We start from the raw sequence: 25,573 nt of genomic DNA on the forward strand, positions 1-25,573 counted from the left end.
TGCTCAAGTTATAAGCATCTGGGCAGACATATTTAGAGCTCATTTCTGCTTGATCAGAAGCAGAAGTGGTTTGAGACATCACAAATGGGTCACTTCAAAAGCAAACTCCCTGTAACCTTTATTTTTCCCCATCAGAAATGATCAATTGTGTTTTTGAGAAAGATTCTCTGAGCTTTTGCCCCCCTTCCACCAGCACAGGCACCTGTCTGTGGCTTCCAGGGCTGAAGGCTGAACTCTTAATTCAAATTCAAATTGTAGGTAACAGCTCTGGCCTGATGGCTTATCAGCTAAGCACACATTTGAAACCAGCACAGAAACCGCTGAATCATCCCATGAAGGACCTTCACCTTGGAGGGGTCTTTGGGGGTCTCCAAAGACTACCAGGACATATGGAGCATGTGTGGTGCACATGCTAATGATATTAATGACTTCCGAGAAATGATTTGTATAACCACTCCTATCCTGAAGAATGTAATTAATATTCATGATTTTACCTATAACTCTGTGTCTTTGGGGTACTGATGTATGTGTGTTTGGTGGAAACCATTCCCCACACATCCAGTGCACCAAGTAAAGCAAATATCCACTTCTCTGACTTGGTCTCTGAAGTGTCTCTGGGCTCGATTGGGGCGAATCATGAGTCAGATGATCGACAGTCAAGCAATTCCTCTGCTTCTTTGCAATTTCTATTAACTCTAACAGCTCTCAGCATCAGGCCATGGCCAATGTGGCCAAAAAATAAAAGTCTAATAGGATATAACCTATAGACAGGATCAGAGCACAGGCACCATGACATTCATATATCAGTAGAATATATTTAAGGGCCATAAAACTTTGTAATTTTATTACCTTACACTAGACAGCCATAAAATAAGGAACTGTCTCAAGCGTGTCTTGACAAATCACAATTTGATTCATGTGTACATAGAAGGTAAGAGCCCATCAAAAGATATTCCCTGAAACAGTTTTGTATCAAAAGTTTTTCTTTCTTACTGAAGGTTCCCTGAGAGAGGGAAAATTGGCTGAGAAAGATGAGCTTCATCAGTTCTCCCTCTTCAGTACACTCAGCCTCCACAGGACTTCCAATCATGGCTTGATTAATGCAGCACATCCCACTTTCTATTTAAGAGTATAAAAAGGTAAGAGGCTTGGCTTTATTTTTAGCCAGTGACTCCTTACCTTGCATCTGTTTAGAAAGATGGAAAAAGAAACAAATTGCTCTTGTCTCTTTGGAGTTTTCAAAACCAGAAATAAATGACACTGAAGCACCATCCTAATTCACAATTGCTCTAACTCTGGTTCACTTTTGCCAAAATGGGTCTGATAAATAGTAAGCAAAGCAAACAGCTTCAACAGCACATTTTCACCTGACTGTCTTGAAAAAACAGGCTTGAGATCCTGATTGCTCCCTTTGCCTTGGGATAGTCCCATTCCTCATCTGAAAGCTACTGTGTGTCAGGCTGTGTAACAGCCCATACAGAGTGCAAACAAGAGCTCAGCCTGCACCAGCAAGGCTGTCAGGTCATTTGTTGCACACTCTCAGCAGCCAGCAAAGCATCCTGGAGACAGACTGGCCTCCAAGGTCACAGCCCATCTCTCTGCCCCCCTTTGGATGCACAAGGTTTGCTTCTCTCCATGTCTAGCCAGAATCACAGCTGCTTAGCATTCTCTCTTGTGTCTCCAAATTACTTACAGTTCAGAAGAGATTATAATTATTTCAGGTTGCGGTGGCAGCCCCATGGGGGGCTGGATAGGCAACCACAGGGAAAGCCCTTCTGGTCACAGTGACAGACCATGGTCCCCTGCGGCCCCCGGATTGGTTATGTATCTTGTAAACTGTTGATTGGCCCCGCACCCTCCCCCTCCCCAGTTCCGTTTATGGGTTTTGCTCTAGAGAGTTCTCCCCCAGTTGGCACCCCATTGGACCCCTATTTTGTACCCCTCCCTATTGTTCTGTTATTGGTTTATACCCCTTTGTCCCTCCCTCTCTCCTCCCACCTGTCTCTCCCTGGTTGGCTCTGAGGAGCCAACCACTCCCCTTTCTCTGTCCCTCAAAAACCTCTGTCTGGAGGTCTTCAAGGCTCTCCGCCTTCGACTCTCCGTCCCCTCACCGCCCCTCGCTCATTGTCCCTTCTACTCTCAATAAACTTCCCTGGAGAGTCCTAGCTTGAGAGTCTACTTCTCTTATTTCCGCACGCTTCATTGCTGGTTCTCGTCCCTGCGAGCTCCACTGCCTGCCGCAGTGCCCGGCTGCCGCCCGTGCACCGGCGTGTTCCGGCTCTGGACCAGCACTCTTCCTTGCAGTGTGGAGTGCTTGTGGCGTGGAGGAAGAACGCCGCAATTTCAAACCTGGTACTGTGATAAATTATGATGCACAAAGCATTTTTCTGGATTTGTAAGGTTTCTGATAGGCAAGTTTGCAATGATATTGTTTTAATACACAATTACGTATTTGCACAATAAAACATTGAATTTGGCTGTTTATTGTATGTACTTGTAGAAAGAGGTTTAACCCAAAATATATTCGAAGTGTGACACCGTCCCAAGCAATTTTGCACTGAAGCACCTTGAAAAAGGCAGTGCGCTTCTCTCATAATACGTGCTGAGACATGCACACAAGTATCTTTAAGGCAGAGATGTTCCTTGTAGAACAGGAGGTGATCCGACTCTGTTCAATGGATTGTTCATTAAATCTTTCTGAACTTAAGCACAGAAATATTTAATCTACTGCAAGTGGTATAATAAAAAATTCCTCAAACATTAGTATCATAAATGGGATTCCCAGCACCACTGCTACACCTAAAGAAGCAGTCAGACTAGAATCAGAGATGCATCAGTTCCTCAACCTGCAAAGCTCCTCAGCTGCTGGTGACATCAGAAGCCCCTGTACAAGCCAGACTCCTGCTCCTGTCCTGTGAAGCTGTGGTACCAATGGGCTCACAAGAAACAGTACAGGCCATGGACCTGCTCTTCCTTATTTTCCACTTACCCACCCATGAGCTCACAGGCACCTACAAAAGCCAATGCCTGCTCTTCTTCTAACATCTGCTCAGACAGCAGTGACTTCAGGACTGTGACATGTGCCAGGTTTTGCTCCTTCTCTGTAGCTACTAAGCCACAAGTGACAACACAGTCACCTCTATAAGCCAGTCCCAAGTTCCTTTTTACCACCCAGACTGATGCTGATGGGATCACTGATGCTTACTGAGACCTTCCATTGCAGTGTTGGTGAGAAAAACACCAACAAGGTCCCTGAGCCCTCTTGTCTAGCAGGGATGGAAGACCTGTGTTCAAGGGCTCTGGATTCTGCTAGTGTACCCATGATGGAAGTGAACACTGCTGAGTGTGTGTATTCCCCAGCCCCTCTGGTGCACCCTCTGGGCACACTGCTGTGAGTCAGCATCCCTGGCACTACCCCAGAGATTGGAATGCTGTTTTGTGTGAGTGCCACTGTTTGAGCACAGAGCTGTGTGCCCGCATCCCAGGGTATGCTTGGTATACTGACAGTGGGAATGCTGCTGCTTGAGTGGAACATCACTGCTGAGCACTGTGCTGATCTCCACCACTCTCCAAGCTGATCAGCATGCCGTTGTGTACAAGGTTTCTTGAGCAATGCTGCTATCTCTGGTCTGGGAGAGATGCTGTATGTAAAGATCCCTGCTACTCTTGGGATAAGGAGTAGCCTCCAAAAATGTGAAGGGTACAGCCCCAGCCCTCCCACAGTGATTGTCCCTCCAGAAGGGCCCAGAAGTTCCTGGGGTGCCTCGTGGCTTTTTCTCTGGTTTGTATGTGGAGGTGCTGCTGCAGCTCTACCACTGAACTTTGATTGAGGTAGGGGCTGTAGGAAAAGTCTCAAAGTATCAGTGTAGTTTTTGGAGAGAGTTTATTTTTAAAGTCTTACCTTTATCCTAGGGTATTTTTTTAACATGGAGAGGTGACAAGAGGTGTTTTGTCAGTGGATCAGCACAAAAGACATAGACATCAACCTAAAGAATAAGTAAGTGTAATTTACTGTAGTTCAAAGCAGCAAAGAATCAAAAGAGGAGATCAGCAATGCACCTCATCATTACTACAAAAGGTTGTCTATAGTGATTAAGAAAGACACATCACCAGTTACCCTAAGACTTTACCATCATCCAGATCCACACATCAGCTGGCGAGCCCCTGTTACAGTGAAGCACTGGAGAGCCATTCTTGGTAATTGGGAAATCCTACACGGTGAGCTTCCAGCCTCACTGTGAGAGGGACCAGCTTTTATAGTGCTGAATAAACAAGCTGACATCACTTTCAGTGTGGGACCATCCGGTTTCATCTTTCTCTTGGATTCCAGTCAAAGCCTGTCCAGGGCTTAAGGAGGAATCAAGGGAGTTGGCTTTGACTATGCACCTCCAAATAAGGCCAGATATCTGATTTCATGGCCTTGTTCAGCTTCTAAATACAGAAATTATGTTTCACTAATGAGCTACTGATCATGCATATTTTGTTAATGAGCGGATACAAATATAACATTTGGTTCAAAGGTTCATCTAAAGGTCAATTTTGGCTCAGGGCCTGTTGTTCTGACCTTAGTACTTCACCTGAGACATCCTTTTAGAAGCACTGCAGGACTTTGTGCTGAGCATGTTCAAGAAACTTAAGTTTAAATTACCACACATGGGTTATGAAGGCACAAACAATCTGTCCAAAATTTGCCTGAAGAAGCTAAAGATGCAGTCAAGTCTTCTGAGTACATATAAGGACACTAGGTACCAGATGCTGCTGGTCTTGCCTCCAATGGTGAGGAATCACATGGACCTTCCCTTGCTGTTGCTCTGCTCACCTACTTCAGGGACTTCAGGGTTCTACTGCTACGGTTCCTCAATGACTCCTGGGAACTCCTATGCGGAGTCTGCAGAGGTGGACCTTAAGGATGGGTCAGGCAGGGTGGGCTGGGGGAAGTGGTGTGTCCAGGCATCCCTGCAGATCAACGGGCAGGGCAATGCGCTGCCTTCACCCCTGGCTGCGAGATGGAGGAAATACAAGGAGAACGGCCCCGCAGGGGAATGGGGTGTCACAGACCCCGGCTCGGGGCCCTTCAGCCCTGAGAGCTGGGGCCAGCCCTTAGCCCTGGGCACCACGGGGTGCCGCCGTGGCAGTGGGGTGACAGAGGGCCCCGGACGGGTAGTAAAACAGGCCTCCGGAGCTGGACTGCTGGGCTCCGCGTGGGAGGATGGTTCTGGCGATGATCGAGGCGGGAAAGGCCTTGAGTTCATCCCCGGCTCTTCAGTGCTGGGGGAGACAGACGGCTGAAGCCGGGGGCCTGGGGAGTCGGGGGGAAGCCATAGCGTCTGCTTGGAAGCACAGGCCAGGGTGTGGATGGGGCATACGGCAAGGACTGGGGGTCCGGGTCAGCCCCAGCAGCCCGCCTCGCTTGCCCCACGCCCGGCCGCCGTCCGGCGACGCAGAAGGAGCACGAATACCATTGGTGAACGGGCCGTAGCATAGCCAATGGAAGCGTGGGGCGGGCGAGGCAGCTGCACCGGGGATCCACCTGGCACCACGTGGTGATGTCACGTGGTCACTTTTGGCAGCTCGCTCGGGCGCGGTCAGGCAGGGACCGTGCTGGATCCGGCGCCAGGGAGTGGGGCACAGACCCGCAGGGACAGAGGAGGGACGAAGGGTCCTGGGCAATGGGAAGAGGAAACAGGCAGTGTGAGAGGAGGAAGGGGCCAGTGCTAGGTCCGGGGATGGATGGGGAAAGGGGCAAGGATGAAGGAAGGACACACTGGGAGGAGAGGTGAGGAGGCATACGAGGGCCGGTGCCCGGGTGGGCAGGCAAGGGGGAGCCGCTTGCCCATGGATTCACCTGGGGTCATGGGACTGAGTCGACCTGTCTTTTCTACTCCCGGTACAGATGGATGTGCTGCCTGGCCATGGGCTGCATCCACCATCCCTGACTCAAGGAGTGTGGCTCCAGAGCATCCCTGTTGTGTCTTGTCCTCTCAGCTCTTAGCTCCAGCAGGAGAGGAAGAGGTGAGTAAGGCTGGACAAGGGCAGGAGACTCTGGTTTGGCAGCTCCCATCTGCCGTGTTGTGGAGCCAATGGGCCTGGTGCATCTTGGAGGAGGAGACCTCACCTGCACGTGTAGCACTAGATACAGTGGTGCGGCACCATGGTGGAAATGCTGATGCTGAGAGCTATCTTGGAGCTGCCTTGAGGAGAAGGGAGAGAGAGGGGTTGTGGGTGCACGGGAGGCCATGGCTGGGCCTGCCATCAGAGCTGGGCTGACCCTCCTCCAGACAGCTGCATGGGCCCCAGCTCACATTGTGGGTGACACCTACCCCACTGGATAAGGGAGCTGCGGGTGCCCAGGCTGCGGTGGCGCACACGGCAGACATAGCTGTGCCCATCGTGGGGGGCCACGGCCAGGACACTGCGGAGCTGGTAGGTGAGGTCCGCGTTGGGCAGGATGCTGCTGGTGTTGAGCGCCGGGCCTGGAGGCACCTCCTGGCCATCCCGCAGCCAGGTCACACTGATGGGGCGGGGGTAGAAGCCGGTGACATGGCAAACGAGCAGCAGCTGTTCTAGGCTGGGGGTGCGGGCGAAGACCGTGGCCACAGGCAGCTCTGGGGAATGAGACCAGAGGGGTGGGGGAAGCCGCGTTGGGGCACGGCCTGGCCCCAGTGTGGGGGATTTTGGGGTGGCTGTTGCAGGGTCAGAGTTGTCTCACCTTTTCTCTCCAGAGCTGCTCTTTCATAGTCAATGGATTTCTTCATGTGTTTGACACGGGTAGTACTGGAAAGGGGCTACAGGATTGCAGAGAAGCTGGTGAAGGTGTTGAACAGTCCCACAGCTTGCACTGCCAGATTGCTCTCATGCCACCTCTCCATACATCTGTTGTCTGTGTTGAAGCTGAGAAGTTGTGGGCATTTTAGGCAAGATGGTAGAATTTGTCATCCAAGCCATTGGGATAAAAGTTGCAGCGAGTGTTGTACTGGAACACAAAGGGGTCTGTGGCATGATGGGTGGCAGCCTGGCACCCAACTGCTTGAGCACAGCCTTTTCCTCTTCCCCCTGCACCCTGAATTATTCTCCCCAGGGAGAAGACACATAAGGCAAATTGAGTTGAAACTGGCCAGTGTTGTATCAGAGAACAAAAAAGGCTTTTTTATGTAAGTAAATAACAATAGGAGGACTAAAGAAAATATTGGACTGATACCTGTTGAAGATGGCCACCTGACTAATAGAAGAAAAAACAAGGTGTTCAATGACCGTTTTTTGCCTCAGTCTGTACTAATACTTCAGATGTATTATATCTATTATATAGAGGAGCTGGTGGATGTTATGGCAGGACACCTCTTGATCATCTGTCAAGTGGGAGTCAAGACTGACAGGAAAATAACCAACTTTATTCCAATCCAGAGGGGATGGGGATGACCCAGGAAGCTAGCTGTTGGTATAACCTCAGGACCTTGAAAAATTATGGAGAAGAGCATAGTGGGTGCTATTGAAAGACATTCAAAGGACAATGCAGTCATCAGGCCCGGTCAACATGTGTTCATCAAGAGAAAGTCCTGTAACTAAATTTAATAACTGTCTATGACATGGTCACCTGCCTAGCAGGTGAGACAAAGGTGGCAGATGTAGTTTTTCTGGATTTTAGGAAAGTTTTTTGGTACTGTCCCTCATAGCATCCTCTGGGCAAGCTGTGAAGAACTGGTGGAAGGGCAGAGCTCAAAGGGTTGTCCTGAGTGGGGCTGCATCTGGCTGGGGAATGGTCACCAGCAATGTTCCACAGAGCTTGATCCCCAAGCCAGCGCTGTTTAATATTTTTATCTGGAGACAGAAGCTGAATGCATCCTTAGCACATTTGCTGATGAGACTGAACTGGAAGGTGAAGTTCACTTGTTTGAAATTGCAGACCTTGAAGAGGAATCTAGATAGATCAGTGAACTGGACAGTCATCATCAGCATGAAGTTTAAGACGAACAAATGGCAAATTCTGCACTTGGAACAGGGTAACATTGGACACAAACTGGAAGGGGAGTGGCTGGAGAGCAGCTCTGCAGACAGAGACCTGGGGATGCTAGGTAAAACTCAGCAGGAGGCAGCAGTGTGGCCTGGCAGCCCAGAGGGCAAATCCTATCCTGAGAGGATCACACACAGCATGAACAGCCACAGAGCGAATGGTCCTGCTGTGCTCAACCTCGCCTGAGGCACTGTATGTTTGGCTGGTGCCAGCTCTGGAGAAGAATGTGGAGGTCCTCAAATTCGTCCAGAGGAGGCAACCAAGCTGGTGAAGGGCTGGAAGGTACCTCCTGATTGCCCCTAGACAAGACCCTCAGGGAGAGGGGGAGGAAAGCAGACCAACAGGCACTGTGGGCTCTCAAACTGCAGGTGAACCAGAGGAACAACTTGTGACAGCAATAGATAATTTAGAGATAATCACCCAGTCCTTATCCCTGAGTGAGCTGTAAGATACGTGAAAAGATTTCAGCTGCCAGTTGAGAGAGCCCCTGGTGACCGAGCTGCTTCAGTGCTGCCATAGAAGAAAAGACTTCACTAACAACTTTAGAAAACCAGAGAACTTTGGCAAAAGGTTTAGTGCATCATTCAATCAACATAAAACACTTCTCAAAGCATTGACTTAGCCCATTCAAATTAGCAAATTCTAAATCCATTTGATTTAAAGTTACTGAAAAATTATGAGAAGAGAGAACTAGAAGAAGAAAGAGAAAGACAGAAAAGATATAGAAAGGGCCACACATAAGTACCGCTCCTGGATTCCAGCATTGTTCAGCTGACAGAAACTCCAGGAGATAGGGTCAAGACATGTGCTTGCTTCATGTTTTGGGTTAAATAGCCCTTGGCCTTCCTGGGCTCTTCCCCCAGGTGGGACTTCCAGTCATTTGGCCACTCAGGAGCTGTGTTAGGGGCTCCAGAGGTGGGGTGTGGAGCACTGCTTCCAGTGTGCCTGTGGCTGACAGCCACTGCAGGTCTGGGATACAAGCTTTTGAGGGGTGGGGGCTGTGGAGCAGGGCATTGCCTTGCCTGAGCAAGGCCCAGCCTGCCCCTTCCCCCACACACATGCACCCCAAAATGTCTCATGACATTAGTCTTTCCAGTCTCTCACAGCAACAAGTTCATTCTAGTAGCGCAATGGCTCCCAACTCCTCCTGTTTGTTGCACGTGCTGTGTGCATTGGTGTAAAGGCACCTCAGATGTGGTGTTGGTTTCTGTTATCTCAGGAGTCCGTGGGTCACCTCTGTAAGACCGCAGGTGTGTTCCAGTGTGTCTAGTACCTCTTAGAGTGACCTGGCCTTGCCAGCACCCTGTCCCTCTAACCCTTCCATGCCACCTCACAGCTTGTCAGGGACAAGCCTGATATCACCCTCCCTGCCCCCTCACATCTAGTTTAAAGCCCCACCAATGAGCCCTGCTAATTCCTGGACAAAGACTCTCATCCCTTGCTGAGAAAGGCGAGTCCTGTCTGATGCCAGCATGACTGACACTGCAGTAAGCCATACCATTGTCAAAACCCACAAAATTACGGTGGTGACACCAGCTGCAGAGACAGGTATTAATAGACTGAGCCAGTTAGTTTCTTTCAATATTGCTGCTTTCAGCTGGAAGTATGGACGAGAAAATAACTTGTACCCCAGAATCCCTTACTAAATCTCCTAAAGCCCCAAAATCATTTTTTGATTGCGCTTAGACTGCATGTTGCCATTTCCTTGCCTCCTACATGGAAGATTAATAATAAGTAGCTGTCAGTGAGCTGCGGCAGGCTTAGAAGTTTCATGAGAGAGAGACATGCTGAGCTCTTCTCCTTGGGATCCAGGGACAGGATGCATGGCAGTGGTTCAAAGCTGCATCAGGGGATGTTCAGACTGCACATTAGGAAGCTTTTCTTTACAGAGGTGGTTCATGCCCCAAGCCTGTTGCTGTTCAAGAGGCATTTGGACATTGTCCTTAATAGTTTGCTTTAACTTTTTGTCAGTCTTGGAGTGGTCAGGCAGTTGGAATAGCTGATCTATTCCATAGTCTATAATCTGTTTTCTATTCTATTCCCATCCCACAACTATGAGCAGAGAAACTCCCTTGACCTTCTACACCGCTTTCTCAGATGACTCCTCCAGTGGATTTTTGGTGCCTGGAGAGCAATATGGGGGGTTTGTGTGAGGCCGTAAGTGGAGCTAAACATGGCCCAAGGTTTGTGCTGGGGACCAGGATGGCCCTATGTAACTTCTGCACACAACTGGGTGGTTTGGGGGTCTTACTGATGCAGAATGAGGCCCGTTCTCTGCCCTTCTGCCAACTCCACTTTGGGAAAGCTGTTGGTAGTGTCTCTGAGGACGTTCTCATTGCTCCCTGCCTTGGGTGAGGAGATTTTTAGCACCTGCTACTTGCAGGGTGTCTGGTACCTTCTGGAATCAGTGGAGATGGACAGAATGAAACTGTGCACATAGACGCTAAACAGGTTTTGCAGGTTGTTCCAATGTGCTGCAGGCAGGGTCAGGTAGATCCATGGGTAGGGGTAGAGGATGTTCCAGGAGTATTATTTCTGCAGGGCAGCAAAGAGGATGTCATTCGAGGTGGTCCAGGCTGAAATTTCCACAAAGCTGGTGTTGTGGAAGACAAAGGCTTGGAAAAGGTGGAGTTTACAAGTGCCTGTGGGAAGAGGAGGGAGAGGAAGCAGCATTGGGGTGCATGAGGATGACGAAGGAGGACAGGGGACTGCTGGTTCCAGTGCTGCTGGGTGGTCTGGGGAGGTAGGGTGGCTTGCAGCGTCACCGGGGACAAGAAGAGTGAAATGGGATGGATAGGCAGGGTAGGAGAGGTCACCCAGTATCACTCAGTTTGCTGTTTCCTTCCACAGCCTCTCTGAGGTTGTCCCTGCATCTCTAATTTCCTTTTTTTAGCTATCCACTGCTTCAGTGACCTTCTGGGAGCTGTCACTTAGCCACGTGGAAGGGATGACAGAGGGGACCTCAGTGCTGGTTTGGGTCAATGCTGCCCCTGGCAAGGACCACCCATGCCAGAACTCAGACCCGCTGGACACAGTGCAGGGGCTGGAGGGACGATGGTGCTTTCACCCCGGCTTAGGGATTCCCGGGCAGTTCTTGAGACCAAAAAGTAAGTGTAGGCAGGAGACTGAGTGGCATGCTGCAGTGCTGAATGAGGCTTTGGTAGTAAGGAGGGCAGAGTGAACCTGTTTTGGAGCAGTGGGTGCCGATCTGACCAGGGCACGGGGAACATCTGTCCCTGGAAGGGGGAAGCACGCTGTGGATGCAGGTGAGGGCTTGTAGCTGCAGGAGGAACATCTGAGCATTTCACAGGAGGAAAATTTAGAGGCTCCAGGGACTTTTTGATTGCAAGAAAAATGCAGGCTGAGGGCAGTGCCCAGGACCTAGTCCAAGTCTTGGAATCCAGTGGGGGGCTGAGACCCCCTGCTGCCCACAGTCTCCCTGCAGGAGGAAAGCACTTTTGGGGGAACCCCAGTACTGCAGGCCTGGCTGAAGGCTCCTTCGGTGCTCAGGTGTCTGAACCCCTGTGCCTGTGATACTGGGCTGGACAGAAAGATGTGGGACCAGGAACTCCAAGCAGGCAGGCAGGGAATAGGGCCCCTTTTGGTGAGGACGGTGGCCTGTCTGTGCCCACCCTGTAGGATGCCGCAGTGTCAGGATGGGAGCAAGTGAGGGTGAGCCAGGTCTTGCACTTAGCCTCTGGATCTGACCACTCCCTGGGAGGAGGGAAAGGAAGAAAAGGAGGCAGTGAGGGGGCTGCATGGTGCCAGCAGCAAGAGTACAGGAGCATGTGTAGCAGGAGGAGGAAGGAAGTTCTCAGGAAGGAAGTTCTCCTCCCTGGTATCCTGGGCCAGTATCATAGGGCAGCCCTGTAGCCAAGGAGGCAAGTTTGAGGCTTTGGGGAAGGCCTGTTCATGTGTGTTTGCTAGGGAAAGCGGTATGGCTGAAAGAGGGCTGGGGCACTCCGGCCAACAGCTGCAAGTGTCAGTGAAATTTATGTGTGTGCAAAGTCATCACCTTGTCCCGTGGTATTCTCCTGGGGCTTACACTGGCAGAGAGTACTGGGTTTACGTGGGAAAGTTCTGGTGGCAGGGGGGCTGCATGGGTGGCCTCTGTGGGAAGACACCAGAAGCTGCCCCCATGTTGAGTACAACCAGCTCCAGCTGGCTCCAAGATGGACTGCCACTGGCCAAGGGCAAGCCCATGAGTGGCAGTACTATATTTAAGAAGGGATAAAAACTGCTGCATAACAGCAGCTGGGAGAGAGGAAGTAAGAATATCTGAGAAACAACTATGGAGACACTGAAATCAGTGAGGAAGGAGGGGGAGGAGGTGCTGCAGGCACCCAAGCAGAGATGGTGCCCATGCAGCCTGTGGTGAAGACCATGGTGAAGCAACTGTCCTGCAGCAACCCATGAAGGTCCACACCAGCAAAGATCCACCTGCAGCCTTTGGAGAAGCCCCATGCCATAGAAGGTGAGTGTCTCTGAGAGAGGCTGTGACCCTATGAAGACCCTGCGCTGGAGCAGGTTTCTGGCAGGACTTGTGACCCTGAGGAGAATTTACATTGGAGCCTGTTCCTGAAGGACTGACCCCATAAAAAGGACCCATGCTGGAGCAGTTTGTGAAGAAGTGCAGCCCATGTAAAGGACCCATTGTGGAGAAGTTTGTGGAAGACTGTCTCCTATGGGTGGGACTCCACACTGGAGCAGGGTGAGGAGCAAGGAGCAATATGGACAATACATAACGAACTGATGACAATCCTCATTCCACATCCTGCTGTATGGTGTGCTGCTCAGAGTCTCCCAGAGCCTCAGCATGGCTCTTTCATGGCTCTCAGGCATAGTGGAAGGGTGACAATCCCCCATCCCTCCAGCTTTTACAGAGATGGGGGGGATGCCTGGCATGGGGGCAAGAGCCAGGCGTGGAGGAGATCCTGATCCAAAACCATTCTGGACAGAGGGTGAGATCAGGCTTGGGGCTGGAGCAGCTCTACGTGGTCAAAATGCCTTCCTTTGTCAGGGATGTCACTTGGGTCCCCCCTTCCCCTTCTCTCCCCAAGAGATAGATCTCTCTATCTCTCCCTGGTTTATGGCCTGCTCCATCGCACATCTCACTCAGCAGCCCCACAGTGGTCTGGCCTCAGGTTGTAACTGCCCTGTCAGGAACAGACGCTGGCCATGGAGAGTTGTGGGAGAGGCTGTCGGAGGACTGGCTTCTCCTGACATGCCAGGTGGAGATCAACCAGAGTCTAGGTAAAGGAAGAGTCTTCCTTGCTGCCATATGGAATCTCTGTAGTGTGCTGAGGAGTTCCCTGGGAAAAGCTCCTGAGGGGGAAGAAGGGTGAGAACCACAGGTGCCACATGTATCAGGGGAAGTTTGTAGCTGTTTAATGCAGAGGTTTTGAAGAAAAAAATCACGTTGGTGCTGATGGGTCAGGGGTGGGACATGAAATAAGCAGGGAGAGCAAGCACTTCTTGCTGGGTGGGCAACCAGGCCTCAAATGATGAATTCCCTGGTCTCCCATGTAGCCTCGTTACCTTTCCTGCAAAGGGGGGACACCACGGGCTGTGCTGACAGTCAGGGAGTTCACTCCTACACAGCTGCTGCTGCTGCTTCAACCCTGGACTGGCCTACATGCCCATAAATCTTACAGCAGGTGATGGGAGGGAGAGCTCACCTGCGCTTCCACCACCAAAATCCCCCGGCAGAGGCTGTGGCTGTAAGAAGCAGCACTGCAAGGGTGATGCTGATGGTTGGGGCTGCGCTGTGGTTTTCTGGGACAGGGAGAGAAGAGAGCGACTTTGTGAGGATGGCAGTGCCAGTGAGATGGAGCTGCCTCTCACAAGGGCCAGTGCCTGCTATCAGCAGCCTGCACCCCATCTCATCCCATGGGTGGCACCTACCCCATGGGATGAGAAGGCTGCGGGTGCCCAGGCTGCGGTGGCGCACACGGCAGACATAGCTGTGCCCATCGTGGGGGGCCACGGCCAGGACACTGCGGAGCTGGTAGGTGAGGTCCGCGTTGGGCAGGATGCTGCTGGTGTTGAGCGCCGGGCCTGGAGGCACCTCCTGGCCATCCCGCAGCCAGGTCACACTGATGGGGCGGGGGTAGAAGCCGGTGACATGGCAAACGAGCAGCAGCTGTTCTAGGCTGGGGGTGCGGGCGAAGACCGTGGCCACAGGCAGCTCTGGGGAACGAGACCAGAGGGGTGGGGGAAGCCGCGTTGGGGCACGGCCTGGCCCCAGTGTGGGGGACTTTGGGGTGGCTGTTGCAGGGTCAGAGTGGTCTTACCTTTTCTCTCCAAAATTGCCCTCCCATGCCTCTTCAGGGTGAGGAAGTTGCTCTGGCATATCCAGGTGCTGAGAAGATACTCCAGGAACACTGTGACGGACTTCTGCCTGTTGAGGCTCTTGCTGACCAGCTCTGCCACCTGTGATGGCTGCTGGGTCTCCCAGCGCTGTTTATCTACCTCAAAAGCTACAAGGTCTCTGCCACCCCAGCCAGCATTCAGGAAGCCCCAGCTTGTCCTATTGGGGTACAGCACACAGCCTGCACGGAACTGGACCACCAATGGGTCTGTCAAGGGCAAAGCCAGTGAAGAGGTCCCATGAGTGTGTGGAATGTGGGTGGCATGAGGTGGGATGTGGCTGAGGGTACAGACAGGGGTGCAGGGGAGAGCAGGGTGCAATGAGCAGCAGGGCATAAGGTCATGCTTCAGGAGACCCTGGACACGCCGCAAGCCCTCAGCCCTCTTGGAAGAGTGGAGTGGATACTGGTGTAGGGTGCTTGCTTAAAAAGAACTCTGTCCCCGAAAATATTTTCCCCCAATTTTGTCTTTCATGATCTTTGCTGTGTCAGTCTTGCGCCTCCAGTGAATTTGGTGGCAGCTCCCTGACATGCAGAGGGGTTCCCTGTGCCAGATGGCAGAAGCCCTGAGGGGTATTTTTGGTCTGCTGCCCTACCCACTCCTGCTAGTCATATGCCCGAGCAGCTGCAGTGTTTCAGGAGCTGTTGCACCCTCTGAGACCCCCACAAATGCCATCCTGGTGAGGGGGAGGCCACAGCCAGAATGTGGGGAGAAGGACTAGGGCTCTGGCAGGGTTAATTTCATACTCACAGTGCTGTTTTGTCTGCTGAACTGTATCGTGCACAAATCGGATCATATTGCGCAGAACGATTTTGTACTGGGACATCATCTTTTCCCCATCACCCTCAGCTGCAGCCCGGCTGACCCAGGGCCAGTAGAAGTGGATACTCCAGTTGGCAGGATCCAGTGTAAAGATGGGTATGTCCCCTACGACTGCCAAGCATGACACCTCAGCAGAGCTGATGTTGACAAAGAAGCCAGTCAGGAGGTACTGGATAACCTCTGGCTCTGCTAGGAGAGACAATGGAGATGGAAAGGGGTGCAGGAAGCAGATGAGTGGAGGTGCTACAGGGGAAACAGGGGAAGTGGAGGTGCTGGAGGGGGAACACAGTATTCAGACTAGATAGTAAGAAAGAAAGCTTTTACTGTTAGGGTAGCAGTGAGACCCTGGCACATGTTACCCAGACATATGGTGGATGCCCCATCCCTGGAAACATTCAAGGTCAGGTTGTTCAGGTCTCTGAGTAGGGAAGGTGTCCCTGCGCATGGCAGGGGGGTTGGACTGAATGGCCTTTAAAGGTCCCTTTCACCCCAAATCATTCTGCAGTTCCTATGCTCTTCATCCTGCTCAGGGTTGCTTTCCTGTCTGAACTTCCTCTGACTTCACTGCTCTTTTTCCTTCTCTATTTTGCTTTCAATGAAGTGGTTGTCTTCTGCAGGGGATTTTAGCCTCCCTTCCATGCCTCCCTCCTGGCCAGTGCTGCTGTCTAACAGCAGAGCAGATGAAGGGGCACCTTGTTGCTCGTTTGGGGTGATGTTTCCCCCCAGGAGAAGCACCTGTGCCAGGACCTGTTTGTGCCAAAGACTGGCACACAGTGTGGAGGATATGGAGGATGGTTGATAGGAAAGGGCATTTTGTCGAGGTTTGGGGCTCCCTGATAGGGCCAGGACATCAGCCCAGCACAGAGATCAGTCCTGCCTTTCCGCGTCTAGTGCTGCCTGCACCGGAAGCATGAGGTCTCATGGGGCTGTGATAAAACGCTCTGTAACAGCAATGCCCGAAACACTCTTGCAGGTGCAGCTCCCTAACGAGCAAGGGGCTGCTGGAAGGGGCCCTCAGTACCATGTGGAGCAGAGACTCGCCTGGAACCCATGAGCTCCTGGCAGGAAGAGGACATCTTGGGGGGAACCTCAACACCCAAGGCCTGGATGGGGACCCCTGGTGTTTCTTCTCGTGTGCCCAAGGCCCTGTGTTGGAGCTGGTGGGGCAGAAGTCCTAAGCTGGAGGCAGGAACAGAGAGGGTGGGTAGGGACAAAGTAGGTTTGAATGCTGCACAGTGGGAGGTGGGCCTCTGATGCTGGGGATCATTCCCCCCCACCCACCATATGGCACAGTGGCCCGGCTATGCCTCCCCTGAGGAATTTGTGGGGTCCTCTGACAGGGTGGGGGTTGAGAGCAATTGAGGCAAGGCAGGGCTCCCACTTACCCTCTGGGTCTGCCCACATCCCAGGGAAGAGGATCAGGAGAAAGAGGAAGAGGAGGAGGTGAGTGGGCTGCATGGTGCATGTAAAGGAAGCAGCAGCAGTGACTGTGGGAGGAGGAAGAACCTGTGGGATCCCAAGCTTCAGTCCAACCCAGCAGTCACTGCGGTGGCTCTCCACCAATTGGACCAGAATGAATGTGTCAGGGAGGGGCCCAGAGGTCCCAAGCTGAAGGCTGGGGATGTGTGGGAGGGGCAAAAACTGAAATAAGGTCTTGAGCATGAAGTGCCATGACAGGCTAAGGCTGGAAAAACCCCAGCCAGAAGGCAAAGGCAGGGAAAGAGAGTCCCAGGAAACTGCACTAGGAAAAAAGATATTCAAGGATCTAAACTGGGTTTCCTTGACACCCCCCTCCCCACCAATATTAAATTGTCCTGTCCCTGTTCTTGTGGGATGCATCAGCTCCGATGGAGGTGACGGTGACTTTTGGATTTCAGACCTGAATGGTGAAAGATGGTTGCTATCCTCTCAGCCCCCACATAGGGAGAAGGGATAGTTTGGGTCACCCCCCCTCCCACTCCTGGTATGTCCAGCTCGGGCTGCTCCTGCATCACTTGCCTAACTCTGGGGATGGGGCTCCCAGGGAGGAAGTGACAAGCTGTTCTACCTACTCCCAAGCTGTAGGACGCTGCTGCGGAGCCCCAATGCTGCTCTAAACACCTGGGGATGGGCCTGACAACTCCTCTTTGCTTCCCACCAAATTTGGTATGGAATCCAGTCCCCTTCCCCAAGAGCCCCCTGTGCATGGGATCAGAAATGGGGGGAGCCATCCCCCTGCTCTGTCCCCACTGGCATTAGTGTCCAGTGCTGGAGGGATGATGGGGTGACCAGAGTCAGCATCTCCCCTACAATGTTCCTGATTGACTGCTCCTCCCTGACTCCTCTCTTCAACACGCAGTTTCTCTTCCCTTTTTTGAGTGGTGCCTGCATTGGGGGTGAAGGCAGAACCAAAACTACAGTGGAGGGCAAGTCTGAGGGGTGCACCTCGGTAGCATCCAAACACTGAATCCTTTTGCTTCCATGGAGCTGTCCCAGAGAGAAGTAGGGATGCTGTGGTGGCCCGGTAGGCCCAGAAATGGCACCAGCTTCCCTAGCAGCATCAGCCAGGGGATTTCCAGCTATGCCACCACAAAGTCCACATCCTTCCCACTAGTCCTAGACCCAGAGGAGAGTGTTTGGCTGTCAGGATGGTAAAGCACAGCCATTGGGACAACCAGGGAGAGAAGAGAGAAGGGGACTTTTGTCTCTGCAGTCCTGTGAGGTGATCACTTGTCCCCATGGTCTCCCCTGAGATGACTGTTGGCCACTTCTTGGTGAGCAGTTGAGAAGCCATTCGCAGCCCTCTGTTCTGTGCAGGTGCATGGGGCATTACCGGTGTCTGAGCTGCTTGTAGGACAGGCCCAGGCACCTGGCTTTTGAGGGTGTGTCAGAGACTGAAATAGTTTATGCCTCAAACATTGATATAAAGTTTTGCTCATTATAACAAAAAGTGTATGAAGAAGCTACAATTAAAGAAACCTCCTTGAAGATACCTGACTGGCACTTTGGACTGAGTTAAACTGCTGAGATTAGATAAAGGGAAACCTTATTGTTCAATCATCTCAGGCTGAGGGAAAGGTATGCATCCACAAAGGCCAAAGCCACCAGCTGTGCTGAGGATCATCCCTGGCTGAGTTTGGGGTGGGGGCAGAGCACAGCTCACAGAAGCCAGGTTTACACAGACTGGCCCAGCTGTGGAACCCCCAACCCCACAGGCCACATCCACGGGACTTTCACGTGAGAGACAGCTGAGGGGGAGTCACAATCCATCACAGACCCCCAGAGTGCTAAGCCTGGCACCACAGGAGTACACGTGATGCAAGCAAAATCTGCAGCTAGAGGCTGCCCCCTCCCCCGGGGGGACATGCCTGGACATTGCCCCTGGCCTGAGTGTATATTAACCCATGGCATTCTGTGCTTTTCGGGGGGACCACCACCACCGAGAAGACCGGCTGGAGAGGATCAACGCAACATCGTTGGGATCCATGGATGGTGACATTTTCTCTTTCTCTCTTTCTGTCCCCCCCACCTCTTTTCCTACTTCTCTTTTTCTCTCTTTTCTTCCCTCTCTCTCTCATATTTTCTATCAAATAAAACCCATACTATTGATTGGCATATGGTCTCGTTTGTACCTTAATTCGGGTAGAGGTATTTCTAAAGAACTTTAATATTTAGATCATAACAGGGTGGTCAGCCCCTTCTGAATTTCCTCCAGATGTCTCCCACTGTTGCAGTGGATCTGCTTTAAAGTTCTGCTTTAGGCCTTCTGCTTCTCTATTTAATGTACTTTTCATGTTTGGGGTTTTTTCCACTTTCATTTTTGCTCACGACTTCCTCCTCCTTCATATTGTCACTTCTGTGGTCTGAAAACATCCCAAGGGAACAGGGAGCTGTTGGTTCACACAGACCATTGGTCCTCACAGTCCTCTCAAGTGACCATGGTCCTCAGAGTCACCCCCAGGTTACCACTGGTTCCCACAGTTCCCTCAGGTGACATTGGTTCTTACAGTCCTCTCAAGTGATTACTGGTCCTCACTCTACCCCTGCCCCAAGAGACTGTAAGAGTTTGAAACTCTCATGTGCCCACTGGTTCTCGAAGGCCCCACAGCTGACATTGTGTTATGGGTTCGGGAGGATGCCCATGCACAACAAACTCAAGACACATTCAGAATTGCAAAGCAAATTATTTTCATTAGTCACGGTAGCAATTAATACATACCAACCCCTCTATTCTGGAGAAGCCACAGAGCAAGAGAAGGAGATGGAGCATGGCTTCTGAGCAGGAGGGGTAGGAAGGCAGTGCACCTTCAGGGCATCCGCTGGATGATAACGGCGTGCGTCTTGTCTTCCTCTCCACTCCACCCCAGAACCACACCTTAAATCTCATCCTCGGGAGTTGCCACTTACAACATCACCTCATACAGGGCCAGTGCATGAGATGAGGTCACAACTGCCCATGTGTCCTGGGGTGACGTTATGAAGCTACTTTGTTCCTTAACCATCTGTTTAATGCCTAGGACTTCTGTGCCTTTAAGATGGACCCAGGGGGTGGGGCTGGAGCCAGGGTCGGTTAAATGGCCGACCGAATGGTCAGTTCAACCGAGCCCACACCTGGGGGTCAGTTCAGCGGCGTACTGAATGGTCAGCTCATCCGAACCGGCACCTGCGGGTCGGTTAAATGGCTCGGTCCAACAGCACTGGCTATAAAAGCAGCTCAGTCCAATGGCCTGGGGGGAGACGGCTCTCTGCGGAGCTTTGTGAGGGCGACGGTTCTCTGCCGCGCTTCGGGAGGGAGCGCACTGGTGACGCGACACTGCTCTCTTCACTGCTCTTCCTGCTAGCTTAGGAAAAGGTTTTGTTGGTTTTTTTTTTCCTTCCCCTGGCCTGCCTACCTTCCTTCCCTTCTCTATGGCTGGGGGAGCCTGTTGGGTGGCCCTGGCCAGTCCGAACTCTGAGGAAGGCCACACCATTAAGTGAAGAGGCAAAGAGTCGCCGAAACCCTACAGCTTCGCCTGCTGTGTTGTCAGCTCCTTGCGAGCATCCTTTTCCCTTTTTGTTTCTCTTTGTTTTTCCCAGTTTCAGTCTGTGTTAATAAATAGTTGAGGGTTTTTTTCCACTTTCACCTGCTGTTGTTAATTTGTTTCATTGGCAGAAGAAAGGCAGAAGGCCTTTTCTCTTGGGAGGATGTGCTCATTCCAGAGCGTTTCCTCCTGAAACTTTGCCTCCAAAAACCAAGGCACTGTGATAACACCTCCATGCTAACAGTGGCTTTATCGTTTATTGTTCCCCTTCCAGAGGTTGAATCCCACCAGGTGACCAACACATTGTTTCATTTGCAAAGGGTAAAGTCCTACCAACTAACAATAAGGTCTTCTTCTACATTATCTTGTCGATAGGCGCTACAGTGGACCAAATATGGTAGGCCTTAGACACATCTTTGGTTCCTGACACATATTGGTCCTTGCAATTTCCCCTGAGATGAGGGCCATAACCCCCCAAGCTGTGGCTGTGTGATTCAGGGTGGGGTGGACAAGGATGCAGTGACTGCGTGCTGTACTGAGTGGGTGGGCAGGCAGCAGCACCCGCTGCACTGGGCTGGGACGAGGTGCCTGAAGAACCCTCTCAAAATGCCTGGGTGGGGCGTGTTATTGTAAGGTCTCTTGGGGGATGTGAGCAAACACTTGCAGACACCTCCCTACTACCAGGTGTTTGTGGGTATGATACTGTAGGGTCTCTTGGGAGGCCATTCACAGGAAACAGGAGGTCATTCAGGAGGAAAGGAACACCTTTCCTCAACGGGTTTGCTCACTGGCTGCACCTGTGTCATGGTCCAGTTATCAAGGTTATTAGAAATGCCTCTGCCCAGATTAAGGTGCAAACGAGACCGTATTGCCAGTCGATAGTATGGGTTTTATTTGATAGTAAATATGAGAGAGAGAAGAAAAGAGAGAAAGGGAGAAGTAGGAAAAGAGGTGGGGGGACAGAAAGAGAGTGACAGAGACAGAATAAAGAAAATATCACCATCCGTGGGTCCCAACAATGTTTTGCTGCTCCTCTCCAGCTGGTCTTCTTTGTGGTGATGGTCCCCCCAACAAAGCAAAGGATCCAATGGGTTAATATTCATAATATTCAGTCAGGCTAGGTGGCAATGTCCAGGCATGACCCCCTGGGGGAGGGGGGCAGTCTCTTGCAACAGACTCTGGATCTGCTTGCATCACATGCAATCCTGTGGTGCAAGGCCTCTGGGGAGCACTTTGTGGGGCTCAGCTGCCTCTCATGTGAAAGTCCTGTGGATGTGGCCAGTGGGGTTGGGGGGTTCCACAGCTGGGCCAGTTTGTGTAATGGAGGATGGGTGTTTATTGCCTCTGACCAGAGGTCACACCCAAAACCTCCTCCTCCTCCTCCCATTTTGGGGGGGAGCCTGTGTAAACCTGGCTTCTGTGGGCTATGGTCTCCCCCACCCCAAATCCAGCCAGAGAAGACTCTCAGCATGGTTGCTGGGTTTGGCTCTCTTGTGGATGCATTCCTTTCCCTTAGCCTTGTTTGTTTTTCCTTAGGCCTGAGATGATTGAAAAATAATGTCTTATCTAGGTGGTTTAACTTACAGTCCAAAGTCCCAGTCAGGTATCTTCAGGGAGGCTTCTTTGGTTGTACTTCCTTTATACAGTTTTTGTTATAGTGAGCAAAACTTTATATCAGTGTTTGAGGCATGAACTATTTCAGTTTCTGACAACCTGTTTGCCCTGTCCTGTGAGTGCTGCAGGATGTTCCACTCTGCTTGGGAGAGGAATCGCCCCCTTTGCCCTGTCATTGCCAAGGCTGCAGGGAGACATGGCCAAGTGTTAACACTTAAGAGTTTCATCTGTCTGTTCCCAGTCAGCAGGAAGAGTCTTGGCATCATTCCTCCTGCAGTGAGGTCCTTGAGTCCTGTGATGCCAGCAGGTGACTCTGGCTGCCAGGGAAATGCAGTCCTGACCCCAGCGTTTTGGTTTCCAGGGCCTTGCCATTGGATTTGTGGTGGATGTGGCCACAAGCCAGCCAGGTTTTCTGGTTTGCACACAGCTGCCAGATTTTTCCTGGGAAACTTTGCAGGAAGTTGTCCAGTGAAACCAAACCTTTTGAACCTACATGTTCAAATTGATTGGGAGCATGAACTAGATGCCTTTCTCTGTATGTATGAACTCTGCTATCTTTGATGGGACATGGGCTTCCTTTTTCTCCTTTATTAGGAGCCTTGGGGTCACTTCACCCCCATGTGCACCGTTGCTTATTTCCTTGCAGCATGTAAGAATATGTTTGTTTATGCAGAGGCACACATGTACTGATTTTTCCCCATGCCTTCCTTGGTGCTTCCTGCAATTAGTGCAAATAATTCAGTGGTGTTTCAGCTTCTATACGTGGCTGATCAAAACCTCTCCAAGCCCATCCAGCTCTCCTTAGGAAAGGCACATGGTCTTAGTGAAAATATGAATGGTTTATTTTCATTTATACACATCTGCAGCTCCCACACATTGCACCAGAGTTTCAGTGTTAGCACTCTGAAAAGCCATTTCTGGCCAGGTTCTGTTAGTCTGTGTGGAACAGTTGAGTCTCAGCACAAATTTTTCTGGAATATGGTTTATAAAGGCAATTTTTAGGGAAAAAAATACTAGAAAGTGATGGTAGAAGGGTACAGCTTTCCACCTACTGACAAAAGTGTTACTGTACCAGAACCAGGAGAATTTGCCATTGGGCATTGAGGTGCCCTTGAGCATCAGTGGGTGCAAAGGCCAGTGCCACAAGCAAAGATTTGTATCTGTTCAGAAAATTCAAGTGAGTCAAAAGCTGCCCAGGTTTCTCTTGTGCATCTTTGAATCGAGTTAGTTTCACAATTGGCAATACCCAGAACTTAGGTGAAGCAGGGAAAAGGTAGCTCATGTTGTGAAGGCAGTGGAAGGGAATGGGGATTGTTGGGTCCCTTCTGAGCTAAGTTTCTTTGCTCAGGATGGAGTTCCTGGACTCTGATTCTGCCATCCGCTGGTGCTTTCTGAAATGAGAGGGGGACCGATTATGATTGCTCTATGGCAGAGACCTTGTGGGAGTGCACAAAGCATCTGGCAGGGCCAAAGCAAGAGCTGCTCGGTGCAGAAATCCCCATGGTATTTCCTCCCCTCTTTTCTCACTGCTGCTCCAAAGGCAGACAGGGACTCACCTTTGTCTCCACACCCAAAGCACAGACACTGCAGCTATGGCCATGGCTGCAAGCAGTCCAGCCATGAGCCCTGTGATCAGCACCACTTCTGAGTTCCCTGGGAAACATAAGGAGAAGCTGCCATGAACTTTCTGGAGTTTGCTCCATGTTGCAGGGCAGTGTGGCTCAGGAGCTGCATCTCATCCCCATGGGTGGCACCTACCCCATGGGATGAGAAGGCTGCGGGTGCCCAGGCTGCGGTGGCGCACACGGCAGACATAGCTGTGCCCATCGTGGGGGGCCACGGCCAGGACACTGCGGAGCTGGTAGGTGAGGTCAGCGTTGGGCAGGATGCTGCTGGTGTTGAGCGCCGGGCCTGGAGGCACCTCCTGGCCATCCCGCAGCCAGGTCACACTGATGGGGCGGGGGTAGAAGCCGGTGACATGGCAAACGAGCAGCAGCTGTTCTAGGCTGGGGGTGCGGGCAAAGACCGTGGCCACAGGCAGCTCTGGGGAATGAAACCAGAGGGGTGGGGGAAGCCGTGTTGGGGCACAGCCTGGCCCCAGTGTGGGGGACTTTGGGGTGGCTGTTGCAGGGTCAGAGTGGTCTCACCTTTTCTCTCCAAAGCTGCCCTCCCATAGTGCAGTAACACCTCCATGTCATCAACACAGGTGTCATTGAAGAGAACTTCCACCAGCTCACTCAAGGCAGTGTAGTTCTGGAGAAGTGACCAAACATACCGTGACAAGTTGCTGTCCTGGGAGAGGGTCCAGGTGGCATTTTCTGTGTCAAAGCTGAGGAAATCCTGACCATTGTAACCCACATAGGCAAAGGACCTGGAGGTTCTGTTGGGGTAGAGCTCGCAGCCTGCCATGCATTGGGTCACAAAGGGGTCTGGTGGGGCAGAGAGGAGAGAGATGTTGCATGAGGAGCTGGAATTGCCTTCCTGCAGACACAGTCACTGTGTCGCCTATACAGCGCCAGCATAATCAGATCCTTCCCCACTTCCCAGCTGCTGTTCAGAGAGGAGATGCAGTGAAGACTGGGTACTCACAGGGAACGTCCCTTTGCATGGCCCCTTCATTGATCAGATGGCTGAACTGCTGCAAATAGATCTTTAGTAGGTTCTCAATGGTGTCCCAGTCACTATGGGGCAGGGCTGGGCGCACCCAGGGCTGATAGAAGCGGAGGGACCATGTGTGTTTATCAAGAGAACCAAGTGCGATGTCTTCCAGCAGGCCTAACCCCTCCGTGTCCACCATCGAAGTGTTTTGGAAGGTGGTGGTCTGCAGCAGCCGGATAGTGAAGGACCCTACATGAGACAAAATTTGACAGGGAGGAGATGGGACTGAGGGAAGAGGGCTGAAGAAAGTGGAGGGGCTGAGGGATTTGTCCTTGATGTTGCAGGGTTCTGTGGGCCCCTCATAAGCCACTTATACCCTTTGCAGCCCCAGATCCAAACCCCTTGCACCTGCCTGTGCTGTCTGCATCCCTGCTGGAGAGGAGGTGTAGAGCCAGGGGACAAGGAGGGGTGAGGAAGCAAGTGCCCAAGGTGAGAGGTGGGTGGGGAGCAGGAAGCCTCTCCCCTATAGAGTCCCATGCAGGTAGATGTGTATGAGCCAGGGGTCCCACTTACCCTCCAGGTCTGCCCATGTTCCAGAGAGGAGGAAGAGGTAGAGGAGGAGGGAGAGAAGGTGGCAGCAAGGGGTCTGCATGGTTCCAGCGGTGAAGCCCAGAGTGTGTAGCAGTGGGTGCAGCAGCAGGAAGAAGAGACTGTTGAGAGATGTGGCCTCAGATGTCTCCCCAGGCTGGCTCTGCTCGGGCAGCTCTGCTGGTGCTAATGGCCCTGGCAGCCAATGGGGCTGGCACTGAGGTTTAGGGGAGGGTTCTGAGGTTCCCACTTGGTGTGAGCTGTGGCATCCGGAGTATGGCTGTGAGTGCTGGGGGAATTTGATTGTGAGCAAGGTCATCCCATTGGATGCAGGAGCAGTCCCTCATGGCTGCAGCAGCTCTTTGACAACGAGGGTGATATGGGTGAACTGAGTCCTTTTTTCTCCCACCCTTTCATGTGGATGTGTCACTTGACCATGGGCTACATCCATTGCCCTGATAGAAATGTGCCTTACTTAGGCCTGGCATGTCTGGCCCTGCATAGAATAGACATTGCCACCTGCTCTGTGCTGCCAGGTGGGCTCACAACAACCTTGCTGTCTTTCTCACAGGGC

At 51.8% G+C, this 25,573-nt stretch overlaps 3 protein-coding genes across 7 annotated transcripts; all 3 read right to left on the reverse strand.

Annotated features, from left to right (window-relative positions):
- Positions 1-2,463: 2,463 nt before the first annotated feature.
- On the reverse strand, positions 2,464-6,833 carry LOC146431936 (T-cell surface glycoprotein CD1b-2-like). Of its 3 annotated transcripts, none has more exons than XR_014854816.1 (3): positions 6,710-6,833; positions 4,820-6,605; positions 2,464-3,986 (listed from the first exon to the last, which is right to left on the reverse strand). XR_014854816.1 is itself a non-coding variant. In XM_085073187.1 (3 exons), exons 1-3 carry the CDS (start codon positions 6,753-6,755, stop codon positions 6,130-6,132), a joined length of 393 nt encoding a protein of 130 aa, XP_084929313.1. In that variant the 5' UTR covers positions 6,756-6,831; the 3' UTR covers positions 2,464-6,129. The 3 variants fall into 3 exon arrangements, 2 of the variants coding, with proteins under 2 accessions (XP_084929313.1, XP_084929312.1); XM_085073187.1 differs by having other exon boundaries at positions 2,464-6,191; positions 6,321-6,605; positions 6,710-6,831; XM_085073186.1 differs by having other exon boundaries at positions 2,464-6,605.
- Positions 6,834-13,374: 6,541 nt separating this feature from the next.
- Positions 13,375-16,746, reverse strand: LOC146431937 (antigen-presenting glycoprotein CD1d-like). 3 transcript variants are annotated; one of them, XM_085073181.1, is made up of 6 exons: positions 16,585-16,746; positions 15,128-15,388; positions 14,302-14,586; positions 13,913-14,197; positions 13,687-13,783; positions 13,375-13,551 (listed from the first exon to the last, which is right to left on the reverse strand). In XM_085073181.1, exons 1-6 carry the CDS (start codon positions 16,655-16,657, stop codon positions 13,506-13,508), a joined length of 1,047 nt encoding a protein of 348 aa, XP_084929307.1. In that variant the 5' UTR covers positions 16,658-16,746; the 3' UTR covers positions 13,375-13,505. The 3 variants fall into 3 exon arrangements, with proteins under 3 accessions (XP_084929307.1, XP_084929308.1, XP_084929309.1); XM_085073182.1 differs by having other exon boundaries at positions 15,128-15,385; positions 16,585-16,745; XM_085073183.1 differs by having other exon boundaries at positions 15,128-15,310; positions 16,585-16,720.
- A 6,225-nt stretch (positions 16,747-22,971) lies between these two features.
- Positions 22,972-25,170, reverse strand: LOC146431938 (T-cell surface glycoprotein CD1b-3-like). Its single transcript, XM_085073184.1, has 6 exons — positions 24,985-25,170; positions 24,403-24,660; positions 23,961-24,242; positions 23,572-23,856; positions 23,370-23,466; positions 22,972-23,204 (listed from the first exon to the last, which is right to left on the reverse strand). Exons 1-6 carry the CDS (start codon positions 25,061-25,063, stop codon positions 23,144-23,146), a joined length of 1,062 nt encoding a protein of 353 aa, XP_084929310.1. The 5' UTR covers positions 25,064-25,170; the 3' UTR covers positions 22,972-23,143.
- Positions 25,171-25,573: the final 403 nt, after the last annotated feature.

Source organism: Lichenostomus cassidix, chromosome 12, assembly GCF_008360975.1.
Source record: "Lichenostomus cassidix isolate B80296 chromosome 12, HeHo_3.0, whole genome shotgun sequence".
Classification (NCBI taxonomy): domain Eukaryota; kingdom Metazoa; phylum Chordata; class Aves; order Passeriformes; family Meliphagidae; genus Lichenostomus; species Lichenostomus cassidix.

Coding starts and splice junctions, on each gene's coding strand:
- LOC146431938 (XM_085073184.1), bottom strand. CDS start 25,063: ATGCAGACCCCTTGCTGCCACCTTCTCTCCCTCCTCCTCTACCTCTTC. Junction 24,661..24,984: donor AACATGGGCAGACCTGGAGG/GTAAGTGGGACC, acceptor TGTCTCATGTAG/GGTCCTTCACTATCCGGCTG. Junction 23,857..23,960: donor GGCAGCTTTGGAGAGAAAAG/GTGAGACCACTC, acceptor TTCATTCCCCAG/AGCTGCCTGTGGCCACGGTC.
- LOC146431937 (XM_085073181.1), bottom strand. CDS start 16,657: ATGCAGCCCACTCACCTCCTCCTCTTCCTCTTTCTCCTGATCCTCTTC. Junction 13,784..13,912: donor CAGCCTTCTCATCCCATGGG/GTAGGTGCCACC, acceptor TCCCTGTCCCAG/AAAACCACAGCGCAGCCCCA. Junction 13,552..13,686: donor TTTTGGTGGTGGAAGCGCAG/GTGAGCTCTCCC, acceptor CCCCCTTTGCAG/GAAAGGTAACGAGGCTACAT.
- LOC146431936 (XM_085073186.1), bottom strand. CDS start 6,755: ATGAAGAAATCCATTGACTATGAAAGAGCAGCTCTGGAGAGAAAAG. Junction 6,606..6,709: donor AGCAGCTCTGGAGAGAAAAG/GTGAGACAACTC, acceptor CTCATTCCCCAG/AGCTGCCTGTGGCCACGGTC.